This window comes from Homarus americanus, unplaced genomic scaffold (assembly GCF_018991925.1).
Source record: "Homarus americanus isolate GMGI-L3 unplaced genomic scaffold, GMGI_Hamer_2.0 scaffold24781, whole genome shotgun sequence".
Classification (NCBI taxonomy): Eukaryota; Metazoa; Arthropoda; class Malacostraca; order Decapoda; family Nephropidae; genus Homarus; species Homarus americanus.
Window position 1 is genome coordinate 230,168 of NW_024723430.1, and position 27,616 is coordinate 257,783.

Here is a 27,616-nt window from a genome sequence, read left to right on the forward strand (position 1 = left end):
GTGTAACATAGTCACCCATCACACACCGTCTCAGCTGAGCTACCAAAGGCTGTAATTATTATAGTCTTCCTTCTACCGTTTGTCGTTGATGGTAAGTCCTTATATTACATAATTTCCTTCATTAAAACAACGACAAAAAATGATAGTAATAACAGGTAGTTGAACATGTATTGGGTGGACGTCTAGTGTGTTAAGAGGCAACAGGTCTGAGTGGGAGGTGACGGATAATAATCTTATGTCAGTTTTTACTAAGAGATAATTCTTGTCACACAATATAAGTTTGTATGAGCATTTCCATAATTTATTTTGCAGATTTAAATGTAGTCTCAGTATGTATCGGCATTACCTTAATGGGGTCTGACTAATTACCCAAATGTAGTCTCAATTAAGTCAATTAATGGTCCTAGATGAATAAATCGGGTTACCAATCTTTTCTCGACTAGTATTTGGTGTCACGAAGTAAATAAAAATGGAAAACGTAATTTAATTTGAGTTAATAGATCGAGTGCATGTACCTAACCTAACCTAACCATACACCAGTAAATTTGATCACAAAACAATTAAAGGGCATTTAAATTAAATCACATGAAAACTCAGAAAGATTATAGGAAGTCCTTAACAAACACTGGTAATGAATTTTTTTTTTTTTTATCACATTCGTCACTTATCAGCTTACTACTAACCGTTTGGGCGGCTTATCCAGTGTTAGCACAGGAGGAAACCAGGGACCGAGGAACCTGTGGTGTTTGGTAGTGAGTCACACTGGATAACACCCTTCTCATGTGTATCTGGGTCGAGGCTCGAACCCTTGACATATTGGTGAGTTATGTTCATTACCACTAACACCCTCGAATTTTTTCACGAGATTTTTTATTTCTGGGTATTGTTTTACCCTCACACAACCATGGAATCTTAAGACTTTCAGCTTTGCAATCAATAGTTCAGACAATTCTATGACACTTTTCATCTCTGACGTTTCCCTCGTAAATGACTAACATACCAGGGGGCTGGGGGGGGGGGTCCAAAGAGGTGAGATGAGGTTAAGTTAGGTTATTTATAGGTCACTTGTGTGGGAAACGTCTTAGATGAAAAGTGTCATAGAATTGTCTGAACTATTGATTGCAAAGATGAAAGTCTTAAGATTCCATGGTTGTGTGAAAATAAAAATTTACTGATTTATGATGTATTTTGGTTTGGTTCAGATCTGACCTTCATTTCCACGAGAAATGTGTCATTTTTAAAAATAGATGCAAGTCATCCTTGATAAAAAACTGCTATTTTCCATCAAAAACGAAGGTGAGATCTGAGCAAAATACATCAGAAACCAAACATCGAGACCCCCTAACTTTCACTAAATTAACCTACCTTAACCTGAACTAACCTAACCTCACCTAATCCCTGCAGGGAGCCCTAACCACATGCCTCAAGGCTCCATGATGGGTGGAGATTTATTTATCAAATTTCTTAGGTGTTACTCACCTGTGCAATTTTTCTGGAAGAAACACATTTCCAAGAGGCTTCCAGGGTTGAGGAATGTATACAGTATATGAGGTAGAAATTGCCTAAAATTAAGTGCTTCTTTACGATTTGAAAATGTGCTAAACCGAATAATAACCCAAACGTTTAGTATGGACTGAAAAATGGCAAATTCAATTTAATGTAAGATTATGTAAAGTTATAAGGGCAGGAAATGGAAATAAGTGAACCAACTATTAGCTGAACAAGATAGATAAGACAGCAATGTGTTTGTGTACTACAGGATAAGGCTTACACAGTACAGTACAGTACAGTACAGTACAGTACAGGGTAAAGGTCTAGTTTCATACAACCACATAATCTTGAGAATTTTATCTTTGCAACCAATAGTTCAGACAATTCTAAGACCCTGACAAATAACCTAACCTAACCAACCAATAGTTCGGACAATTTCAAGACCCTGACACATAACCTAACCTAACCAAAGCAACCAATAGTTCGGACAATTCTAAGACCCTAACAAATAACCTAACCTAACCTCCTAGAATTGTCGAGATTTCGTGGTTATATTTTAGCCTGTACTGTATAAGAAGCAACAATAATACCCTGTACTGTTCTGTACTTCAGGGAGTGTTAGTAACAGGAGCAGTGGTGTTGTGTTAGATTTATGCAGTGTTGTACGCGTCGACGAAAAAAAGTGGCGCCGCCAGCGTAAACAGCCGAGAAATTTGATGTGGTCAGCGTTGGCGTAAACGATTTCATAAATTGACGCCGTTAGCGTCAGCGTCAACGAGCTTTCAGTGACGTACAAATGCAGCCCCGAAACGCGTATTCTCCTGTGTATGGGAGTAACATATGCAAAATAAAAAAATGTTAATTAATTTTTAATAATTTATTATGATTTATATTATATCATTTTAATTATTCATTTGTTCCCCCGCAAGAATACAAGCATCTCAAAATGCTTGTCACTCATTCTGCTGCGCTTGGGCCTAAAGACGTCCTTGCCCATGGAGAACATGCGCTCCACGGCAGCACTAGAGGGGATGGGGGTGTTGTATTTGATGAACAACTCCCTCATGGCCTTGTCGGTCGTCTTTATAGCAAGATAATTGAAAATCGAACTTGGAAAAAATTAAAAATTTAAGAAGTTGATAAACAAATTGACGCTTGACACTTGACGCTCCGCTCGGGTGAAAAGTTGACTGCGTCACCTGTAGCGTCACTTGCCAAAAAAATTGATGGCGTCAGCGTTAACAAAAAAGCTGCCTTCGTCTATTGACAGTGTTAAATTAACGGCATCAACGTACAACACTGGATTTATGGTATATCAAGTGTTAGTGAGACCTTACATGGATTATGTGGTTCAAGTTTGGTCACCATAATATACAGTAGAATGGATATAGATTCCCTTAAAAGCATTCAGAGGAGGCTGACAGTTGATCCCGAGTATTAGAAACCTTCCATACAGAGTTAGATTAAGAAAAGGTGAATTATCTTTTGGTTTATATTGACGACTGACCCACCACGGCTTCTTTTTCATAACAACTAGAGTTGGGTTAGGTTTAATTTAGAAATAACCACTTTTAAACACATTTGCCAAAACTATGACAGTGTCTACTGTAAAACAGTGAAATTGTGGCATTTTTAAATCGTTTTCTAAAGAAAAGGGGGAAGTATGACTGGAAGATATGGTTAAATAAAGGTGATGTAAATAAGGTTCTCAATCTATCAAATCAGATATTAAATGAGAGAAATTTAGGTTAATATTCCAGTGAATATTCACGGAAATTTATTTTGATTCTTATATAGGGAGGTAAATAAGGTACTTAATCTATCAAATCCATGCATCTACTGAACAATATCTTAAGGGGCTCAGCAAGCTTGTTGCACAACTCTGAGCACTCTGGTATGCACCATGTTGGGGCCAGGGCTCTTATGAACCATTACTTTTGACAATTTGTTTCTTTCCTCAAATGCAGGAAGATTCTTCGCATTCACTCTCGTGAACACTGAGGAAAAGAATCTGTTTAACGTCTCCGCCTTGTCCTGGTCTGAGTCTGTGTAACCACCATCTTCGAGCCTCAGATCCGATATCCTCACACTTGTTTTTAATTTTGATTTTGCATAACAGTAGAAAGCCTTTGGGTTTGACTTGACCTTGTTTGCAATCTGCCTCTGTAACTGTTTCTCAGCCCTTCCTCACTCTGACTTTGCTTGGTTCCTGGACCTGGCATACATCCTCCTGTCCTGTTCGTCATTTGGCGCAACCCACGTCTTGAATTTGTGAGATTTTTCTTAACTTTGTCAACCACCACAGGGTTCACATGTAACAGTCCCCTTGTATTCTTGGAGCCAGTGGGTTTGGTCTTGGGTATATATTTGTCAATTAAATAGTTCACCTTCCTGGCTATGATATTCAGCATAATATCTGTGCTCATGTATCTCAGTGAGTCAGGCCAGTGAATACCCCTCATCTCCTCTCCTCATCCCATCTTAATTACCCTTGTAATATTTTAACCTTGACCTGCTTTTATCGTGAGCCAAGTGACAGTTATATTACAAGGACAATGTTACGTGGTGACTGGTGCCGACGGGACTAGATTCCCCAACTTGGTCGCCATACCTAGATGATCCTTATTGATTGGTATTATTCTTATTGTTGTGAAGTTCCCTGTGGACATACTCCCAACAGGTATTCACTTTTATTTAAATTTTCATAGACATTTGAAACAATAATTTGGATTTCAGCAATGAAGTAAAGTTAAGTGTGTTACTGAGACTACTTTGGGGGAGATTTTAGTCTATTTGCTGTTGTAAATTCTTTAATGCTTAGTATTCAGTGTTTAGTATTGCTGACTGGACAGAACAGACTCAAATTAATACTAAAAAATAACTTAATTAAATGTTCTCTCTTCTCTAATTCAGAAAGATTAAGAGGAAATATTTATTCGACTTCAAGCAAGTATGGACAAGTTGCGCAAGGCTCTGAGTGGCCGGGATGCCTCTGAAGAACAGGAAGCGGAGGAAAGAGGAAATATCATCACTCAGGTAGATTGTTGTTATCATCAGTATATGTATAGCTATATGGTGTGGTGTGTGTTGTCATAGGCTTAACTTTTTGCAGCTTGTTATTGTAGCTTTCTAAGATTAAATATTAAGGATTTCCAGAAGAGTTATACTATACTGTACTGTCTTAACTTTTTTTATGCAGATGTTCTCTGAAATTTCTCAAGGCTTTGATGGTCATGTTCAATGTTCATTATAAATTGTAGTCATTTGTTAAATGTTTATTTTTGTGTAAAAAATAGTTATAAATTAATTTTGATCAGACAAATTATTGTGAACTATATTTATATAAAAATGGAACATACAGTACGTGTAACTTACTTGAAATGTGATCATGGTATATGTGGTCTTTTGCCTGCTGAGATTCAATGTCACGATGTGTAAGAGGATGCACCTGGGGCATACCAACGGTAAGGAGGCGTATCATATGTCCCAACGGGATGAAGAAACTGCACTATTTGAGACTGAATGTGAGAAGGACATAAGTGTGTATGTTGACAATGAGCTGAAGTTCTTGGGCCATTGCGAGAAGAAGGTAAATCAGGCAAATAAATTATTGGGTCTTATAAGAAGGTCGTTCAGATATCTAGACGGTCCGTCCCTTGTAACGATCTTCAAGAGTGAAGTGCTTCCCCATCTGGAGTACTGTACTGTCACCCTGTCTGGTCCCCAAGATATGCTAGGGACTGTCAGTTGTTTGAATATGTTCAAAGGAGGGCCACCAGACTGATGCCTGCACTTCGGCACCTAAGCTACCCTGAGAGATTGGAGCGCCTAAACTTGCCTAGCTCATACTACAGTCGGGCAAGGGTTGACCTAATTGAGGTGTATAAGCATCTCAAGGGGCACTACTCAGTCGAGTGTCCTTACTTGGAGCTGGCGGACGCTCGCCCCCACAAGAGGTCACAGCTCAAAATTGAAGAAGCCGCAAGTCCAGAAAACTGTGAGGGCAAACTTTTTCGGAGTGAGGGTTGTAAACTCTTGGAACAATCTACCAGAAAGTGTTGTGACGGCACCGAGTGTGAGCTCTTTCAAGACAAGACTTGACCAACACTGGAGCGGGTTCAGGTACATTCAGGAGCCAGTGCATGCCCGGTACTTGACAACAGTGCGTAACAGAGACGCGACCGATCGCCCAAGTGGCTAATGAGCCTATCAGTGGTGAAGAGGATAAAAGTAATACACGAGCTACATGTATTGCAGCAGTGTCACGGGCTTTACTTTTTTGACATTCTCACTTAATATTCATTAGACTCTGCCTACTACAGTAGCAGCTGGTACGGTCTGTAGCATTTGGTTAGTTACTGGTTGTTAAGTGAGTTGCTCCAGCACATCATTAAAACTCACTTCCAGTTTAACTTATTCAAATTGTAATGGTTGTTAAAATGAATATACATACAGTAGACCCTCGCTAAGCATGGCTTTCTCATCGGTATCCATGGTTTTTGCTCTGTATACCATTCACCAACCACAGCATTGAATTTCGAGCATCTGCGGATTAATGAATTCCTCCAGAAATGTGAAGAATGAATAAAAATAATACTAATAGTAAATAAAACAAACGAAAAAACTTCATTGCCATTTGGCAATTGTTTCATTAAGGACACGGGAGACAGGAGCGCGCTCTCCCCCTCCCAAGTGTTACAGTATAAGCTAACTCTCACACACGTAACAAATGTATATTCGCTTTGTTTTTGACCTTATGATAATCATTTCTTATATTTTTGCAGTCTATGTGAATGATTGTGTGTGCTTGTACTGTAATAGTAAAAAAAATTGAATAAAATTATGTACAGTAAAGCCTACGATAACAACGGTTCGACCGACAACTTTTCCATTAAAGACCTTAGTTAATTTAGGACCCAATTCAATTTATGTCCTTATTTCATTCGTATTTACAACCAAGCTATAATAAAAATAAAATAAAATTACATTTTCATATAAATAATAACTAAATCTTGATATGTATTATAAAAAAAATGTAAAAAAATGAAGAGCGCCTTGTGCAAAGAAGCTGCCTGGCTAATGAGTGGTAATGCGCATTGGCAGTAAACAACAGTCGGAGCTTGTTTTCACGCATCTGAACAGGAACAGGAGAAAAACTTTCTCAGGTTTCTTACAACATTTTTCCATCCCTATTCAACATGACCAAGAGAGCAAGTGATGGTAGTGTTGTTTAAAAAGCTAATAGAAAGTGTATAAGCTTAGCCGAGAAACTAGATGTGTTAAAACGATATGAAAAAGGTGAGAGGTCTGTGGATATTATATAGAGCAAGCAATGAACATATTTTCTGAAGTGGATCCATTAACAGAACAAATCATTAAAATTTAAATCAGTGCAAATGACCTCTACATAAAGATGTATAATGAGAAAAGAAAGCAGCTGTGCAAGGTTCTTTTGACAGCTTTATTATTTGAAGGCTCCAGGGCCGATCTTTTGGTGAAGAGGATAAATGAAAAAGAAAAGTAATCAGAGACGTGACCGATTGCCCAAGCGACTAACGAGCCGATCAGTGGCGAAGAGGATAAAAGTAAAGTAAAAGAAGGCCTAAACCATCAACTCCAGCGACACCATCAAATTCAGCATCATAAGCAGCTTCAACATCAACTTCAGGTTCAGTAACATTTCAGCAATAGCTTTATGGAAAGCTACAGCTTCAGCCAGAGTTGAACCTGATGACTTTGTCATCTGAGTAAAAACTCGCACAATATTCATTGGCTGTCCTTATGTTTTAGACTTTACCACCATTGGTGAGTAGAATTTTTGTTTTACATTCGTAAATATTATTTAAAACATATATGAACAGTAAATAAGTGTTGCTTTCATATTCATATGTAGAGAAATGATGATTTGTTTTCACATGTACGCACTTCTGTTCATATGTTGGCGTTCCCAATCCATCTCTTTTTTTTTCTTTGCCATTAGTTGTTAGCTACTTCTATTGTCCTATTTATTAACTTTTAATACATTACTTAAAACATATGTATTAATTTATTTACATTAATTTTACTGCAGCTACATCCAGGGTCTTTTTTCATTTTTTCGTGTAGAACCATCGTCCTGACTCCCGGCTGTAAACACAAATGAAAACAATGGCGTCCCATCTCCTCTTGTGTGACCATATTATTATTCATTTATATTGTATAAGGTGCATTCAGAAACATAATTTAAAGAATACAGTTAGCAATTTTCATTAATTGTATTGTTTTGGGGGTAAAAGACGGTAAAAAGCCACACAAAAGATATGAAAAAGTCACACTTGGGAATGTATCTCATTATTATTGCATTATTTTAATGGTAATTAATGATTCGTGATACAATGATTCACCTTACACTGCAATATGGGAGGACACATTACAGTCGTTATTCGAGGCTTTACTGGATATATACAGTATATACACCTGAAACTACGAGTTGTAAAAGAACACTAACTCAGCTCACAGCTTGGCCTGGTAGGGAGAGCCTGAGATCCCCGACACCACATCCCCACCCCTTCTCCCCCATTCCCTTCTCACAATCCAACACTGACTTCTGTGAACATAAGACATTTTTATTCTCTTTATTTTTGACCTTATGATAATCATTTCTTCTAATTTTTTTTTTTTTTTTTTTTTACACATTCTGTATGAACTATTGTGTGTGTGCATTTGACAGTAAAATAAAAAATATAATGCGAGTTGAAAAATAACAGTAACACAGCTTGGCCTGGTACTGGGATGTAGCTACAGGGACAGTTTAACTTGGTGGCTTGCCAAGTCCACACACACACACACACACCATGCTCTTCATATTTCTTATTTTATAGGAACATGCCATCTCCACAGATATGTACTGTACTGTAAAATTTATATTACTATTTAATTTATATTAAACTATTTTATATGTATTTGACTCAAATTTAATTAAATGTACAATACTGTACAAGTATTGTTTAGTGAAGAAACAGACAACTTAACTAGGCTTTAGCGAATGTTATCCGTGGCCATGGAACCTAACCCTCTATTTCCCATAAGCCTTCAGTCTTGCCAACCATAGATTTGCCAGGAACTGCTGTATTCTCTTATTCTATATACTGTACAGCAGTGATTCTCAAACTGGGGGTCCGCGAAAAGTTTTTGAGAAATACAGTAGTGCGTTAACGTTTGTGAGAGATTTGTACTGCAGTTGGAAAGATACTTTTGATAAGCCCTCAATCAATAGTTAATACGGTAGTCATGAACCACAGTACCTTTAGGTAGGATGGATCAATGGATATAAAAATCAAGAAGAAAGTTGTGTGAGTATAAATTTTGAAATGAAAAGGTTAGGTCTAACACAACACTGTAGTAGATAGAAGTACAGTACAGCACAGTGCAGCATAGTACTGTACTCTCAGGTCCAGTATACTGTAGTGGGTTTTCTTCATATTGTAATGAATGGTGGGTGTGTTGCTAGTCTGATTTTAAAATAGTATTAACAATAGGAATGAAAATTGTCTACTGTCATCGTGAACACACTGAACATTAAACATTGTAACCTAACAACAAACATCATTATTGTTTATTGTTCTTGGTGAAAGTAATATTCTGTAATTGATTGTGTTGTACAAGTTAGCCATGATGTTGGTATCTGTTCTTGAGTGTCAATGTTTAATAATTGTCTTCTGAAACCCATGATAATTTAATGTTTGTCTTTTGAACTCTGTGATCATTAACTGTGTTGCCAGTAGCACATTGTGTGTTGCTGATGACTGAGCCTCACTAACTACTAAACTCCACCTCTTTCTTCCTCAGACAGAAGACACGCCACTCTTGCGTGTAAGTGTTGCAGGTCCTGCTCCAATACTTAAACATTTTAATATTTTGCTTTTTTATATATTTATAGAATATTCAGCTTGTCTTTATTTCTAGCTTATAGAAAAAAACATGTATATACAGTACAGGACATACTTATATACTGTATTATATTTTTTATAGATGCATGTGACATTCTCATAGACAGAATACTGAGTAGCATTGGACTTAGTAATTATTTATTTTATGCTTAATTGTTCTGAAATTGCAAAAACATAAAAAATGTAATGAAGTATCACTATATTTTTTCTTATAAATCTTGTCACTCACGTGTGACTTAATACCCCAGTAATGGACAGATAACTGAGAACAGTATGAACAGCATAATTAATAGATAATACTCCACATTACAGGTAATTGTATTTTTGTTATGTTTTACTTTACCAGTTTATTATATCCAGGTGAGTTAATATTGATAATTCTCCCAATACAGTTCAGTTTTGTTTATTATATAATGTTGGAAACTAAACACCAAAGAATCTCTCAAGTGCAGGTTAACATTTTCATTTTCCACCACACTGAGAAATTACATTACTAAAATTAACCATAGGTACTGAAGTAATGTACGTAACTACAGGAGAAACGGAGAGAAGGTTTTCAGGTCAAGAAAAGGAAAGGAGAAAAAAAATGGAGTCCAGTGGTGTTGTAGTGAATCTGAGAAAGTTTTAAACATTTAAAGATGACCGCTGTGTAAAATAGTCAAAAAAATGGTCTATTTTACTGTAAATTCTTGATTTTCAAGTGGGCTCTGTTCTTAAAAAAAATCGTGTTTATGGAATTAACACAAATCAGATTTTAGCTTCAGGTGGGATATTAGAGTACCGTATGTGTGCGGTTGAAACCTTGAAAATTATTTTATTTTATATACCGTACAGTATATACATATCCCTGCCAAACTCCTTGTAGACAATGGCAAATGAGGGTTACTTCCAAATTCAGCTCTGTTTGGAGAGCCCACACTTCAAGGTGTTTAGAATGATGTGAATTATTGGGTAATTGATGAAAAGGGAGAATCTGGTTATGAGATTTTTATATAAACAAAGGACTTGGTTCTGTATTAAGTGGTTAAAGTGTCAGGAGGGAATTGGTTGTAGGAAAGTGATAAGTGTTTTGAAAAGCAAGAGTTTTTTATTAACTTGTGAAGGTGTACATTCAACATATTGTATATGGTAAAGAGCCAAAAGTGATGACATTTGGAAAGGGGAAGAGGTCATCAAGGAACATATTTAGTTTACTAAACTAAACTGAGGTGGTCTCATTGTTGTTAAATAAGAAGCCACATTGAGATCATATTTTGAAACAAGAAGTGAATCCAGAATAATTTTTTTTAATTAGGTAGATTGTTTTATTCAAATACAGTAATCATATTTTAACTGAGAGTACATTCTCTGAAGAGCACAAACATGTAATGGTTTAACATATGAATTTGAAGGAGGAAAGACAGTGGTGAACAATAAAATGTATCATACAGTATGTGGAAGAGAAAGATGGAAGGGGTGTGGTAAGTGGAAGAAGCAGAATTGATTGAAAATTTATAATGGGCAACAAGGGGCACTGTAATTTGATAAAAGACATAAAACAATAAATTTAACAATGGTTTAGAGGGATAGTGTTTGGTAATGCAATTAGAATACTGTAATTTGAGAAATGAGATGATCGAAAGTAAGATATACAGTGGTCCCTCGGTTAACGAGCACAATCCGTTCCAGCAGTTACTCGTTAACCGAAAATCTCGTTAACCGAAACCATTGTTTCAATGGGTTTTTGGGTAATTGGTTCCAGCTCACCGAAAATTGCCTAAATTCAACAAAAATGTTAGAAAAGTTCACTTACTTTGAGGTGTGTATGTAGAAGGCTCCTGGATGATGATGATGTGAATTTGAAGTGGGAGGTGAAGGAGGAGAAGGGAGAAGAGAAGGAAGTGGAGGTGGAGGAGAAGCATTTTACTGCTTCTTGGAAGGTGAGTCACCTTCCATGAAAATGTCAGGAACCTCTGGACTGACATCCTCTCCTTCTTGAAGTGGAAGGCTGAGGGATAGCATCTTGTTCCCTTTGCCTTTTACTGAAGAAAGTGTCAATTGTGGTCTGTGGGGCATCTGTCCTCCTCACCATGAACTTATGTTTAAAGAAGGAGACCACTGAGTCCTCAACATGACACAAAGTTAGATCAGTTTTTTCCACATCTGGGTGCTTTGAAGCCAGTTCCCTGAACTTGTCCCAGTGGTAAATCACATCTTTCAACTGTTTAGCTGACATATGGTCATCACTTTTAATTTCCTCCTCACCACTGTCAGCCTCTACCTGTAACATCTCATCCAGTTGCTTCAAGTCATCAGGAGTAAGTTCCTCCTCATGAGACATCACAAGCTCTTCCACATCCTTCTCCTCCACTTCAAGGCCCAATGACTGACCAATGGACACAATCTCCTGGTCCAACTCTGTTTCTTCCTCAAAATCATGGACTACTGATGGCCACAGTGCTTTCCACGAAGAATTGAGGGATTTAGTTGAGACTTCTTGCCATGATGACACAATCAATTTTACAGCATCCAGGATGTTGAATTGTGTCTTCCAGAAATGTTTCAGTGTTAGTTCAGGATCATTGGAAGTTGCCTGATGACACTTCCTAAACATTTTCTTCATGTACAACTTCTTGAAGTTGCTGATCACATTCTGGTCCATTGGCTGTATGATTGATGTAGTGTTTGGAGGCAAAAACAACACTTTCACAAAGTCAAATTGATACTCCAAATTTCTGGCAAGGTCAGGGTCATGACCAGGAGCATTATCCATGAGGAGAAGAGCCTTTAAAGGGAGTTTATTGGTGGTTAGGTAGCTCTTGACAGAAGGGCAAAACACATCAACAGCCCATTCATTAAAGAGCTGTCTTGTCACCCATGCCTTACGTTTGGACTTCCAATAAACTCAAGCTTTGTTCTTACCACTTTCTGTTGCTTGAACACCCTGGGGTTTTCAGAGTGGTAGACAAGCATAGGCTTCAGTCGGAAATCCTCTGAAGCATTGGCACCAAGCAATAGAGTGAGACGGTCCTTCGTGGGTTTATGCCCAGGTAAAGAGGCTTCATCTCTGGTGATGAATGTTCTTTTGGGTATCTTTTTCCAGAACAGCCCAGTTTCGTCCACATTGAACACTTGCTGTGGAAGATAATTTTCTTCTTCCATCAGTTTTTTAAATTCATCTAAAAACTTTGCTGCCCCTTCCTTATCAGCACTAGCAGCTTCACCATGCCTAACAACACTGAAAATGTCACTTCTTTTCTTAAATTTTTCGAACCAGCCTTTGCTGGTCCGAAAATCTTCAAAGTCTGTGCCTGAAGAACCAGGTTGATCTGTCTTTAAATGTTCGTAAGTCTCCCTGGCTCTTTCACAAATGAATTCAGTAGAAGCTGAATCACCTTTCATCTGTTTTTCCCTAATCCAGATGATAAGTAACCTCTCAGTTTCTGCAATTAGGGATCTACTTTTAAACACTCTTGTAGATTTGTCTCTCACTTTCACTTCTTTAAATTTGTCTTTCTGTGCAAGAATTGTCGACACAGTAGATGTCGACATGCCATATTCTTTGCATAGCGCATTTGTTCTAATGTCTTGTTCATGTTTTTTTTATGATTTCCTGCTTGGTTTGGATTGAAATCGCTTTTCTTGATCTCTTAGGCCCCATGCTGGATTCAAACAATGTCAACACGCGCTATATATTGTCAATATGTAAAATAAATTTCAAAATGACCAATAATTTGCTTGGAAACACAGAAAAAAAGTGTTTAGTTGAAGAGTCTCAAGCAAGATGTTACCTCCAGTGAAAACAGAGAGAGACTAACACCTGTTTGCTGTGTTAAGAAGCTGGATGCCGCACATTAAGCTAGTCACTTTACCTTCAATTATGTTCAATAATTGTTAAAATGACTAAAACATTTAATATTAAACTTTTATTATTATTGAATAGTATAGACTTCTTGATATATACTAAAATAGTAAGGAATTTAAGCCCTAGAACCGATTAATGTATTGGCGGACTAATACTACAGCTGGTTGACCGCCCAGTGCAAACCAAATTTGTTGAGGTCGGCTCGTAAGAAACTCGTTAACCGAGGGGTTGCTCGTTAACCGAATTTAAGAATCTTTTGGGAGGTAACTCGTTAACCGAGGCGCTCGTTAACCAAGGGACCATTGTATAGAGGGAGAGGGAGAGAGCTAAATATGTAATGAAAGAAGGTAAAATGAAAATACAAATGAGCTTGAATATGTTCCGTGATTTCAGAAGTTTTAGCAATCACTTTAGTTATGCAGTTGCCACTTGTTTGTACAGTAATAAAGATAAACTTTGTAAGTGTATATATGAGGAATGGTGAAGAGCATGAGTAGCTGGCATCACTGGGTTAAGGAAATAAATTAAAAGTTAGATAAGAGGGAGATAGGGTTTTGTGAGAGGGTAATGAAGGAGGAGAGAACCATACAGTGCTATATGGTATAGACTAGTGTAGATTATAAAGATTTATGTTGTCTTACAGAATGGAGAACCATGTTGTGTCATGGAGTAAAGAACCATGTTGTGTTGTAGTGTAGTGAAGGAGCATGTTGTGCTATAGTGTACAGTACATATATATAGCAAGACAAGAAGGGTGGTATATCCAGGGAATTTAAACATCTATTCTCCTTTCTGTAATAAATACATTTGAAAACATGGATAATTTGCATACAAGAGATTTTACATGATTACATTAAGAAAGCTTGAATATTAAGAAGACTATTTGTAACTATTTTCCTAAAGAGAACATACATAACAATAACATAATGACTCTATTAACCTTATTTACAGGTGATTGACACCAACAGTCTCAGCTGGAGCACCAGAATCAAAGGCTTTGCAGTTTGCTTCGGCCTTGGATTTTTATTCTCAATCTTGGGAACAGCATTTCTTTTCTTGCCAAGAGGACTTGTCTTGTTTACAGTTTTCTATACACTTGGAAATGTTATGGCAATTTCAAGGTGAGTTTTATCAGTCTTGTATACTAACCCCTAGGCTTCAGATTATGGTTCCCTCCCCCATTGTGGGTGTATTCCGGAACATTTAAAAACAAATAAAAAGCAATTCTAGTCTTGCAAATTGGCTGTCAAGGCCATATAGGAACTTTGATAGTGGACTGTTATACCAATTGATTCTGAGATGCTAAAGGAAATTTGCCCGTTTAAATATAAGTTTAATTACATTATTATCACACATACACACACAAGTAAATTTATCAATTAACCAGGAGAATATCACCATTCGCTGACACCGAACATCAGGTCAAACACATAACAGCTCTGCCAATGAGTTGTCAGAAGTGGTATATGGAGGCGAGAGGTTCACCAGAGTAGTGAAGCTCCCGCTCCCTGAGCAGCATATTCAAGGGATGGGGTTAGTAGACTGAAGTCGCCCCTGAACTGGGATACTGTAAACTCTGGTCTGCTGGCCTCCGCAAGTCCCCACGATTGGACAGGTCAGGTCATACGTGTAGCCCCCTGGATGACAAGGACTGACAAACACTGATCAGGATGCCTCTCACTCTCGGCCCTTGACGTGGGAAGAGTCCTCCAAAACAATGTAGTGATATCTCCTTTAGCCGGAACAATTGGTGCAGAACACTTCCGGGAATTAACAAGATGACTCTCAAAGCCATAAAAAAAAATCCCTTATTCCTGGAATTTTCCGGGTACTAGCGGAAAAATTTTCTCGGAAGTTCCAGAAATTTCCCATTACATCATCTCTTGAACCCGGAAAAATATCCCCTATCCCATGAATTTTCCGGGTACCGGAAATTTTTTCTCAGAATTTCCGGTAAATGCGACTGATTTTCATCTCTCAATCCCAGAAAAAAAACTCCCCCATCCCCAGAATTTTCTGGGTATCAGGAAATTTTCTTTGAATTTTCCAAGAAAATTTCAATTCCGGCTATCGGAGAGTTCCGGGTTTGAGGGATTCCGGCTACCGGAGATATTACTACAGTATTAACATAGCCATAATATTCCGACAAAATCACAAAGCAATAAACCTACAGTAGGTTCTCAAATTTCATGAGTTTTTAATTCGACATTTTTTATTTGGACACAAAAAAAAAAACACTACACAATGCCAACATTCAGACGTGCACAATCGTGTAAACAGCGTCATTTCTCTCATGTACAAAAGATTAATTATTGTTTATTACTGAATGTCTTTTTGATTGAATTAATGTTTGTGTGCAAAATGAACAATACAGTGGTCCCTCGGTTAGCGAACACAATTCGTTCCAGAAGGTCGTTCGTTAACCGAAACCATTGTTTCAATGGGATTTTGGGTAATTGGTTCCAGCTCACCGATTATTACATACAAACTAAAAATAAATGCAGTAAAGTAAACTTATTTGGAGGTGTGCATGTAGAAGGCTCCTGGTTGATGATGATGGGAATTAGAATGGAGGTGGAGAAGGGAGAAGAGAAGGCATTGGGGTGGAAGAGAAGTCACCCCATGCTTCATGCCGCCATTTCACCCATAAAATTTTAGTTCACTTGGTGTAATTCAAGATTATTTTCTTTAAATCAACACTGCACTGCATTATATATTGTCAATATGTAAAATAAACTTCAAAATGACCAATAATTTGACCGAAGTGAAGAATCTTATGGAAGGTAATTCGTCAACCGAAATTTCGTTAACCGAGGGATCACTGTATATGTATATATATACAGTAAAAGTCCAAAAATCCGGACTGCTTGGGGATTGGGTCGGTCCGGATTTTCGGATTTTCCGGATTCTCAGGCAGTACATTTAAAATTCAAATTTAAGGAGGAGTAAAGAAGAGATGAACAGGTACATTTTGATAGTTTATTCATAAGCAAGTAAAGCATGCTTCAATTATCAAAACGAGCAGTTTTAAGGAAAAATAAAGTCAACACTTGACAAAAATGTAAACAAACATTTTTCACAATGAAAAAAGGGGCGTGTAATCTTTGAAATCATGTTTAAAAATGAACATTGTAAAAGAAAAATACAGTAAACAAATGAAAGCAGAATTTATTTTATACAAATTGCTTATTTATTTGTAGTTTATTAACGAAACATTTTCCTATAAATACAAAGTACAAAACAACAAATAAATTTTTATTCGTTGATTTCCACGACTTCCATATCGTCTGCTGCACTGCTTGTGGATGGAACACTTGCAGCTTCTACTGCACTGCTTGACACTGCTTTCTTTAAATACTTTCGTATATCACCTTGTTTACGACTTTGTAATTTCTTTGTGATAAGATTATTCTGCACCATGTGTGCCTGCATGACGTCTTGAAGACTGAAGCTATGGTTCTGTTCCACAAATTTAATAACTGTTTCAATGCCCTTTTCTGCAGCAGCCCAAGATATCTTTTCTTCAACTTTGTCGTCGTCTTCACCAGATTCTTCTGAACAATTTTCTTCTATCTTATCAGGAGTTGTAATGCTTTGAATGATTTCTTGATCAGTGAAAGTGGCAGCAACTTCAATATCATCGTCAATGTGTATCCACTCTTCTATGTCAGCAGCATTAAGCTTGCGTAGAGGGTTGTCTTCCAGAGATAATTTAACAGTCTCCATCAGTTCTTGCACTTCAGATGCCCTCTGCTTTATGTGGAATCCTTCAAAATCTTTGTCTTGATCACACACTAGATCTGCAAACATCACTTTCGGCCACAACTTTCGCCACGCTCTTAAAAGTGTTTCACTCGTGACTGCATTCCAGGCAGTCACGAGTGAAAATATTGCATCCTTGATCGTAAAACTGCGTTGAAATTCTGTAGGGTTGACATTCTCATTCATCATTTTCGTCATAAAATCATTCTTATAGTGACATTTAAAGTTCCTAATGACTCCTTGATCCATGGGTTGAATCAATGATGTTACGTTTGGTGGCAAGTAACATGCATAAATATTCCCGCAATCAGAGACTAATTTTGATTCATGCGGGTGGGCCCTACAGTTGTCGAGAAGTAGCAGGCACTTTGTATTTGCAGGCTTCCCCAATTTCCTTAAGTTCTGACGAACTGATGAAACAAAATCATGAACAAACCAATCGTGAAATATGTCTTTGTCCATCCAAGCACTCTTTTGGGCTTTATAGGTCACAGGCAAGTGCACAATTCCTTTAAAGGCCCGTGGGCGCTTAAATTTGCCAATCGCCAAAACCTTAATTTTATGCTGACCTGAAGCATTAGCACATACAAGAACGGTTAATCTTTCCTTATTAAGCTTAAAACCTGTTGCATTTCGTTCTTGGTTTCCAGCCAAAGTTTTTGTGGGCAAACACTTCCAGTAAACCCCTGTTTCATCAGCATTACAAATTTGATCGGCTGTGAGATCATAGTCATTTACAATTTTTTCAAATGTTGCACTATATTTTGTTGCTGCTTGTGTATCAGCCGACTGTCTTTCTCCAGCAATATCTAACTGTCTAATACCATGACGAGTCTTGAAATTCCTAAGCCATCCATCACTAAATGTGCACTCTGATTCAATGTTCATTTGCTCCTTAAAAGACTTTGCTTTGACAATAAGCATCGGCCCAGAAATTGCCATACCTTCTGATCGTTTTAACAAAAACCATTCGTGCAACACTTTATCAAGATTTTCTAATTTGGGCCGATGTAAACTTTTTCTTTCAGCAATTTTATTGTAAGGCTCAGAAGAAGTTGTGAATTCTAGAATTTTATTCTTTGCCTTTTTTATATCATAAATTGTTGACTTTCCAATGTCGTATGTTTCCATGAGAACAGCATTGCTCACACCACGTTCTAGTTTCTTAAGTATTTCAAGTTTGTCACTCAATTTCAATGTGTTCTTCTTTCTCTTCACACAACGAAGCTTATCTACTTTAGGAGCCATTATTATGGGCTTGTAAATGGAAAGAGTAGGACTCAAAATTACATACGTTGTTACAGTTTGATTGCTTGTTCTAAAGTAGCGATCGAGTGGTCGCTTGTTGTCGCTGTGTAGCTGTGGCGTTCACGCATGCACACATACACACAAAAGATTTATAGTGCCTCAAATTTTACATTTCAGGACAAGCTAATTACAAAACTAACAAAATTAGCTACTTATAATTTACAATTACTTTTATTATTAGAATTATGTAAATTAATTTTTTTTAAAACGACTCCATTCATTCACGTAACCCACAAAAGCCCGCTAAATTTAAAAAGTTTGAAAGTTTTCGAAAAGTCCGGATTTTTGGCATCCAGATTTTTGGACTTTTACTGTATATGGCGGGAGGGGTGGGTCGGAAAAGCCGATAAGTCGGATAATCAAGGTACTGTACCCAAAATACGTTACTGCACATAAGATAATCACTTGAGTTCTGTAATAATCATACGTGAGAGTACAGGGTACAAATATATGTAAATACAGGTACAGTATACAGGCATCCCCCGCGTTACGGAAGCCCGGGATTACGGAATTTCGCTCTTCCGGAATTTGTAAATTATGACCAATAATTTCGCGTTACGGCCCGTAAATCCGCCCTTACGGAAATTGGGGTAAATTTTAACAAACACAAGGCCTCACACATGCCATTCAGACTGACAGACTTGACAAGTTTTACCGACCATAAAGACAGTTGAAGCTTTAAACATCACTCACAATGGATCTTGAATATTCCAACTGTAATCAGACATACCTAAGTTGCCTCAACAATTGCAACCCCAGTTGCAATATCAAATTCTGTGTCACCACTAAAAAATAATACAGTAGTCCCTGGTGCACTCTTAAGATTAAGAGAAAACGGACGACTCAGGCGGCCTTGAAGTGAGAGAAAACGGACTCCTATGACGGGGCACTCAAATAAACATACACATAGTTGTATAATGCAACATTATGCAATATTAACCCCTAAGTTGGTGTTTTAAGAAGGTATATCATAAATTATTTAATGTACTGTATTGTATGTGTTTATAAATGCTTATTTTCATTAGTAAAAGTGCTTGAATTATTTTTTTGGAGCCGAAAAAATTCCTTAGGAACGCATCTCCAGTTTTATAATGGAAGTCAATGGGAAAATAGGTTTCGCGTTACGGAATTTCGCGATACGGTCAATTTTCTGGGAACGGAACCCTTCCGTAACGCGGGGGATGCCTGTACTGTAATACAGAAATAACAATAGGTACAGTACAATCATCCTTATCTCACTCACCAGCATACTCTCTTTCTCTGTCGTAAACAAATGAACTTACTACAGTACAGTACTGTAGCTATTCTGGGGCTGAAGAAGACTCCACCTGGACTTGCGGTTGATGTTGCCATTTGGCAGGAGACGGGGAGACAGCGTAGGAGTGAGTGACGGAATGCCAGCTGTAGCTCTCTCCCTCCCTCCCTCAGTGCTTGCACATTCTGCATGAAGAGAGTGTGAGAGTGTAACGCACTGTAACAGAGTAAAAAAAAAATTTGTTAGTCCACCTGAAAATACGACTTCAAAAACAACAATCACGCAACTCACAGCTTGGCCCAGCAGGGGGAGGATATCACCAACACCACACCTCCCTCATTGCTCTACTGCCTGCCTCTACCACAATTTGCACACTTACTCCCTAACACATGAATTTACTGCCTAACACATGAATTTACTGCCTGACACATGAATTTACTGCCTGACACATGAATTTACCCCCTGACACATGAATTTACTGCCTAACACATGAATTTACTGCCTAACACATGAATTTACTGCCTAACACATGAATTTACCCCCTGACACATGAATTTACTGCCTAACACATGAATTTACTGCCTAACACATGAATTTACTGCCTAACACATGAATTTACTGCCTGACACATGAATTTACTGCCTAACACATGAATTTACTGCCTGACACATGAATTTACTGCCTAACACATGAATTTACTGCCTAACACATGAATTTACTGCCTGACACATGAATTTACTGCCTAACACATGAATTTACTGCCTGACACATGAATTTACTGCCTAACACATGAATTTACCCCCGACACATGAATTTACCCCCGACACATGAATTTACTGCCTGACACATGAATTTACTGCCTGACACATGAATTTACTGCCTGACACATGAATTTACTGCCTAACACATGAATTTACTGCCTGACACATGAATTTACTGCCTGACACATGAATTTACTGCCTGACACATGAATTTTCCCCCTGACACATGAATTTTCCCCCTGACACATGAATTTACTGCCTGACACATGAATTTACTGCCTGACACATGAATTTACCCCCTGACACATGAATTTACCCCCTGACACATGAATTTACTCCCTAACACATGAATTTACTGCCTAACACATGAATTTACTGCCTGACACATGAATTTACTGCCTAACACATAAATTCTAACACATGAATTTACTCCCTGACACATGAATTTACTGCCAACACATGAATTTACTGCCTGACACATGAATTTACTGCCTAACACCTTACTACTGCCTGACACATGAATTTACTGCCTAACACATGAATTTACTGCCTGACACATGAATTTACCCCCTGACACATGAATTTACTGCCTAACACATGAATTTACTCCCTAACACATGAATTTACTGCCTAACACATGAATTTACTGCCTGACACATGAATTTACTGCCTAACACATGAATTTACTGCCTGACACATGAATTTACTGCCTAACACATGAATTTACTGCCTGACACATGAATTTACCCCCTGACACATGAATTTACTGCCTAACACATGAATTTACTCCCTAACTCATGAATTTACCCCCTGACACATGAATTTACCCCCTGACACATGAATTTACTGCCTAACACATGAATTTACTGCCTGATACATGAATTTACCCCTGACACATGAATCTACTGCCTAACACATGAATTTACCCCATGAATCTCTACTCCCCTAATACATGAATTTACTGCCTAACACATGAATTTACTGCCTGACACATGAATTTACTGCCTAACACATGAATTTACCCCCGACACATGAATTTACCCCCGACACATGAATTTACTGCCTGACACATGAATTTACTGCCTGACACATGAATTTACTGCCTGACACATGAATTTACTGCCTAACACATGAATTTACTGCCTGACACATGAATTTACTGCCTGACACATGAATTTACTCCCTGACACATGAATTTACTGCCTAACACATGAAAAAATATAAGAAAATATTGTTTAACTTTGGTACATTACCTTATGGGAGGGCAGTCTGGGCTCACGTCCACAAGGGACCTGTACAATATTGTATGATGTACGGTATTTTTTTTTTCTTTGTGAAGGTCTTCATAAGCCTTTTTGAAATTTAATTAATGATCCAGACATTTTAGAAAGGAAATGCTACAAATAGTTTGGATTACTCCCTCTCACAAATTTCAGGTCTCTTGTACAGTATTTAGACCAATGGCTGGGTGAGCACATTAACCCCAAGCTGCCTAGTTCCTGACTTGATCTTAACATGAGATTTCAGAGGCCCTCCTCTTTTTATTTTTTTTATGGACTATAATTAAGTTTCTATTTGATTTTTTTTCCAGCACGTGCTTCCTGATGGGTCCTATAAACCAGTGTAAGAAGATGTTTGCCAAGACTCGTATAATTGCTACGATTATCATGATTTTAGCCTTGATTATGACTCTTATAGCAGCCCTAGTGGTAAGTAGAAATTAAATATGGCATGGTGAAGATAGCTTAGGTTTTAAAGGCATATATTATGAAAGCAACCTATTAGGTCCTTATACAGGACAGAAACACTATAAAGTATACACTGTGAAAGTATTAAGAAAACTTTAAAAAACAGCTGAATGCAGCAGTCCCCTCAATGCTCCCCATAGAAAAGCAAAAAATTTTGACATTTTAATGCCCTCCCTCCCTTCCTCCCTCTTTTTTTTCATGATATCATGCACCTACGAAAGAGATCATACATGTAGGAGCTGGGCCTATCAGAGTACCCGGTAGGTTCATATCTGCTTCATGCATCTGGAATCCGCTCTTTTCAGTTACCACAAGGAACATATTTGTAGAACATGTACAGTATGTCTCTTTTTTTCTCTCCCCCCCCCCTTCCTTCTTTTTTTCTTTATTAGGTTGATTTATTTTTTAATTTTATTTATACTTCTACTGCATTATAATAAATTTGTTGATGGTGTAGAAAAACATAATACAGTACTGTACTGTATACTGTGGTGTTGTGCATCAAAATTTTTAAATAGAAGCAGAACCTGACATACGAGGATTTGATTTACAAAAATTCAGTTACAAAAAATATTGTTTAATGCTTTAATTTATAGGCAAAATCCCTGAAGTTAAGACATTTTCTGTTATACGGTACAATATCTGAAATTTTTTTCACATTAATGGAAGATCTCCAAGCTTATGTTTTACAATTTTTTTTACAGTAAGTCCTCACTTAACGTCGTGGTTCCGTTCCTGAAAACCGCAACGTAAAACAACTTTAACGGAATAAATTTTCCCCATAAAAAATAGATAAAATACAGGAGTTACATTCCCCAGCCTCCCTTTGCCCCATAAAATACATTACATATACATAAATTTAATGGAATTTTGATAGAAAACGGTATATATTATACATCCAAAACGATTAATAAACTAAATAATTTTGTATTGTACTCACTGAGGGGCTGATAGTATTCACTATTGTGGGGTTAGACCTAGCGCAACACCAATATCCACAGCACTTTCACCTTTCTCATAACAATTTAAAACTTCCATTTTCATAGCAAGATTAATGGTCTTACATTGCTTCTTCACAACACTGGCATCACTAGCACTTGATGGGCGCTTGGAAGCCATTTTCAATGATTGCAGTACAGTATTTAGAGCAAAAACACTTAAACACGCACGAACGCTGTGGAAGCCTAACAAAGACTGGGGACGCTGTTTCGCTTCCCGAGAGAACGTAGCGCGCCAAGATGAGAGAGGGTGATGCGCCGTATAAAGTAGTCCATGATGACGTTATACCGAATCGGCGGGACGTTGTCCGAATCATGGGTATCTAAAGAGTAGAGAGATTACAGTGGTCCCTCGGTTAACGAGCACAATCCGTTCCAGCAGGTTGCTCGTTAACCGAAACCATTGTTTCAATGGGTTTTGGGGTAATTGGTTCCAGCTCACCAAAAATTGCCTAAATTCAACAAAAAAGATAGAAAAGTACACTTACTTTGAGGTGTGCATGTAGAAGGCTCCTGGATGATGATGATGATGATGGGAATTAGAATGGGGGTGGAGGAGAAGGGAGAAGAGAAGGCTTTGGGGTGGAAGAGAAGTCACCCCATGGCGCCATTTCACCCATAAAATTTTAGTTCTCTTGGTGTAATTCAAGATTTTTTCTTTAAATCAACACTGCACTGCATTATATATTGTCAATATGTAAAATAAATTTCAAAATGACCAATAATTTGCTTGCAAACACAGAAAAAAAAGCATTTAGCTCAAGCAAGAAGTTGCCTCCACTGAAAAGACAGAGAGACTGGCGCCTGTTTGGTGTGTTGCCAGGCTGGATGGTGCGCATAAAACTAGTTACCTTACCTTCAATTATGTTCAATAATTGTTAAAATTACTAAAAAATTTAATATTAAACTTTTAAAATTATTGAATAGTATAAACTTCTTGATATTTACTAAGATAGTAAGGAATTTAAGCCCTAAAACTGATTACTGTATTGGCGGACTAATGCTACAGCTGTTTGACCGCCAAGTGCAAGTGAAAACATGTTGAGGTCGGCTCGTAAAATACTCGTTAATCGAGGGATTGCTCGTTAACCGAAGTTAAGAATCTTATGGAAGGTAAATCGTTAACCGAAATCTCGTTAACCGAGGGATCACTGTATAACGAAACAACGTTGTCGTAGGCTACGTTAAACGAGGACTTACTGTACCTTCATATCCAAAATGCCTGGTAAATAATATATTTACCAGCCAGGTGATTTGTTGTTCCAGTGGTATATAGTATAGATATCCCTCACTTAATGAATGGGTTAGGTTCCTAGAAAACCATTCGTAAAGTGAATTTTCGTATCTCGAATAGCAGAACATGGGAAAATATGGTTCACTTCCCCAATGGAAAGAATCTCAATATCATATCCCAAAAACATGAAATTGGTTTGTGAACAATAAAAACCTACCTAACTATTGATAAATAGTGCACATCTACTGTAATTTACTACCTAATAAATTAATAACATTTAATAAAATACCATCTAGATGAAAATATGCAGCAAAACCATTAAGGAAAAGACAAATGAAAGTTTAACACAACCACCATTTGCGTAGACACTGGCTGTGTGCCCTGAAGCCTTGCCATAGCAATACAGCCCGGCTGGGACGCTGCCTCTGCTGACCCTTAGCAACAGGGCTCTCACACTCTACTTTCCCTCTTGATCTCACTCACAAAGAACTGTTTATTACCTTTGTTTTTTACCTTATAATAGTTATTTCTTTTACTTTTTTTGCACATTACGTATGTATATAGGATTGTGTGTGCATGTAACTGAGTAAAAAAAAAAAAAGAAGAAAGTTAGGTTTACCCGAAATTACAAGTTGAAAAATAACCAAAACATAACTTCCCCCACTTAAAATATTCGGAAAAATATGTGGTGAATGATGCTGGCTGTAAATGCATCCCCCCTATATACATTAATTGTTATGGGGAAAATTGACACGATATTTGCAATTTCATTTTCCGCAATGACATTTGGAAATGCATCCCTTGAGATAACTAGGGTATTTCTGTATACTAAACACTTCCTAACACATTAGAGTGCCGGCTGGTGTATAAATTTTTATTTATGATCAATTTACGATATTTACAATTATTTTCTGTTTCTGCTCTGTCAACAATGTTTGAAATACGGCAATATGTAAATCCTTTTATGTGGAGTTCAAGTTTGGTGTGTTGATGTACACCTTTTCACATATCCGTTGAGACATTGTTACATAACAATTTGACAAATTTCATAACCGAATGACAGACAGAACACATATCGAATGACTATCTAAAATAACTGTTGGTGGTATGTCATTATCCAATTGTTACATTCTCAAACTATATGTAGACTGTCGGTTTATTGTTCACGTCTGTCAACTTCATAACTTATGTCAATCATTTCCGTTAGCATGAACCAACAGTTATTTTAGATTGTCATTCGATATGTGTTCTGTCATTCGGTTATGAAATTTGTCAAATAGTTATGGAACAATGACTCAACGGATATGTGAAAAGGTGTATTATGAATATGGTAGTCTACATACTGTGTAACATTTAGGGTTAAACCTTATGAAAAACCTGCATTATGATCTCAGTAGAATTATATAGATTTTTCAGTGGATACAATCTACTTGTTACAGATTCACAAGAAAGCTCTCGCCATTTTGATGGTGGTCATCCAGTTCTGTGCCATGACGTGGTATTCTCTGTCATACATACCTTACGCTCGAGATGCTGCCAAGAAGTGCTTTGGATCATGCCTTGATGTCTGAGGGATTTGTTTTGAAGGTGCTGAAGTTTGATATTTATCCTATGATATTGTTATATCTCATATGTGATTGTGGAACTCAGTCATGGGAGTTTATTCTTGTAAAGAGACTTTTTTCTACTACTAATCTGTAAAATTCTGAATAAAATTTTGCACTTCAACTAGGTAAAAAGATAATGAATATATTTTTGTAATATAATACAGTACAGTATTTAAATTCAATTAAGTAAAAATAAAACATTAATTACTGTAAATTCTTAAAGTACCGTAATTTGACATGAATTATATTAATACAGTAGTAATTGCTGGAGTTTAAAACTACAATCATCTATGAAGATTTGAAGTATCAACACAACTGTTAACTTGTTATTTTGAGAAACTTTTGTCATTTTTCTTTATTTTTCTCTCCACATATTTTTTTCTAACTATTTAATAAGTTATCTTGGGACCATAATTAATGATATCTAATTTAACCAAATATACATAAATGTTTTGAGTTGATCCTTTACACTTTTTTGTCTATATATATAAATGTTTAGCTGCTCATGTGGTGTGGACAGGTTGAAGGAATGTGAGGAATGAGATAAAATGATGGGGAGGATGAACACCCAGGAATCAACAGTGTGCAGAAAGGAAGAGAGAGAGGAAGATAGTAGAGTGATGCTTGGAGAATGTTCATATACTGACTTCTCTGGAAGGACGGATAAATCTAATTTGGATTATGTATAACATTTTGGAAGCATATGAGGTGGCTAGGAAGCTAAGCATAACCTTTGATGGAGTTGTGGCGTACAGTACATATCTTCCTCCATGATGAATTGAAGAATCTAAAATTAACAGAATTAGAGGTAAGGTGGGAGGTAGAGAATGTGGGAAATGGAAGAATAGTGTCTGAGAAAGAGAGTTGGGTGAAGTTATAGGTAATCCTCCAAAGGGATTACCCAGCTAGATGAAGTACAGTATGTAATAAACACCTGAGTTATGGTCAGGTATATATTTGTTATCATCCATTATTAGTTATTTACTTCGGTATGTAAAAATACATAATAGATATTATAAAAAAATTAATGTGTTGGCTAGTCAGGGAGAATTTTTGTCCACCATTGGTATCTCGTTTATTTGCTGTTCTGTTACCCATTTAAATATTTTCATCCATTTTTTATATTGTTGCATTGATAGTCTAATTTTAACTTTTCATATGTTAACTAGATTGTGAGCTTGTGTAATGGAAGGCAGTAATTGGCTACTGTGCTCCTCTTTGGGAGTCAAACCCACATTAAAAGGAAAAAGATTTTGTTATCATTAATATTGTAGCAAAGTTCAGTACCTTCAGGAAACAAGCAGGAAAATACACTGGAAAACTATGAAGAATTAGAAAATATAATTGAAAAAAGGTAAACCATTTAAATACTACAAACTACTATTTTGGTTGTGGCTCCCAGCAACTCCTGCTTCTAGAACACTACTCACCATGCTCATAGATGATTATTCTGCCTCTTACAACACTCCCAAAAGGCAAAGGTAATGCACACACATATAAAAAACAACTTAAATACACAGGAAATTTTCTGAGGTGTACAGTGACATACAACCTCGCTGGGCAGCACTGAGCTGTGTGGACCTAGGGAGAGAGAACTCATCTCCATATACAGTACTATACTGTAATTTTGTCATAGTTATAAGAGCATTTCACTTGAATTGACAAAACATGAACTCCTCT

The 27,616-nt window shown here is 37.1% G+C and overlaps 1 protein-coding gene across 2 annotated transcripts; it reads left to right on the forward strand.

Moving 5' to 3' along the window:
* The first annotated feature begins 2 nt into the window (after positions 1-2).
* Positions 3-27,190, forward strand: LOC121863457 (vesicle transport protein SFT2A-like). Of its 2 annotated transcripts, XM_042362126.1 has the most exons (6): positions 3-91; positions 4,405-4,527; positions 9,319-9,342; positions 14,215-14,384; positions 21,941-22,058; positions 25,769-27,190. In XM_042362126.1, exons 2-6 carry the CDS (start codon positions 4,444-4,446, stop codon positions 25,898-25,900), a joined length of 528 nt encoding a protein of 175 aa, XP_042218060.1. In that variant the 5' UTR covers positions 3-91; positions 4,405-4,443; the 3' UTR covers positions 25,901-27,190. The 2 variants fall into 2 exon arrangements, with proteins under 2 accessions (XP_042218060.1, XP_042218061.1); XM_042362127.1 differs by lacking the exon at positions 9,319-9,342.
* Positions 27,191-27,616: the final 426 nt, after the last annotated feature.

Excerpts from the sequence above, each read along its gene's own strand:
- LOC121863457 (XM_042362126.1), top strand. The coding sequence starts at position 4,444 with ATGGACAAGTTGCGCAAGGCTCTGAGTGGCCGGGATGCCTCTGAAGAA. Across the intron at positions 14,385-21,940 it reads AATGTTATGGCAATTTCAAG|CACGTGCTTCCTGATGGGTC; the intron begins GTGAGTTTTATC and ends TTTTTTTTCCAG. Across the intron at positions 22,059-25,768 it reads CTCTTATAGCAGCCCTAGTG|ATTCACAAGAAAGCTCTCGC; the intron begins GTAAGTAGAAAT and ends TACTTGTTACAG.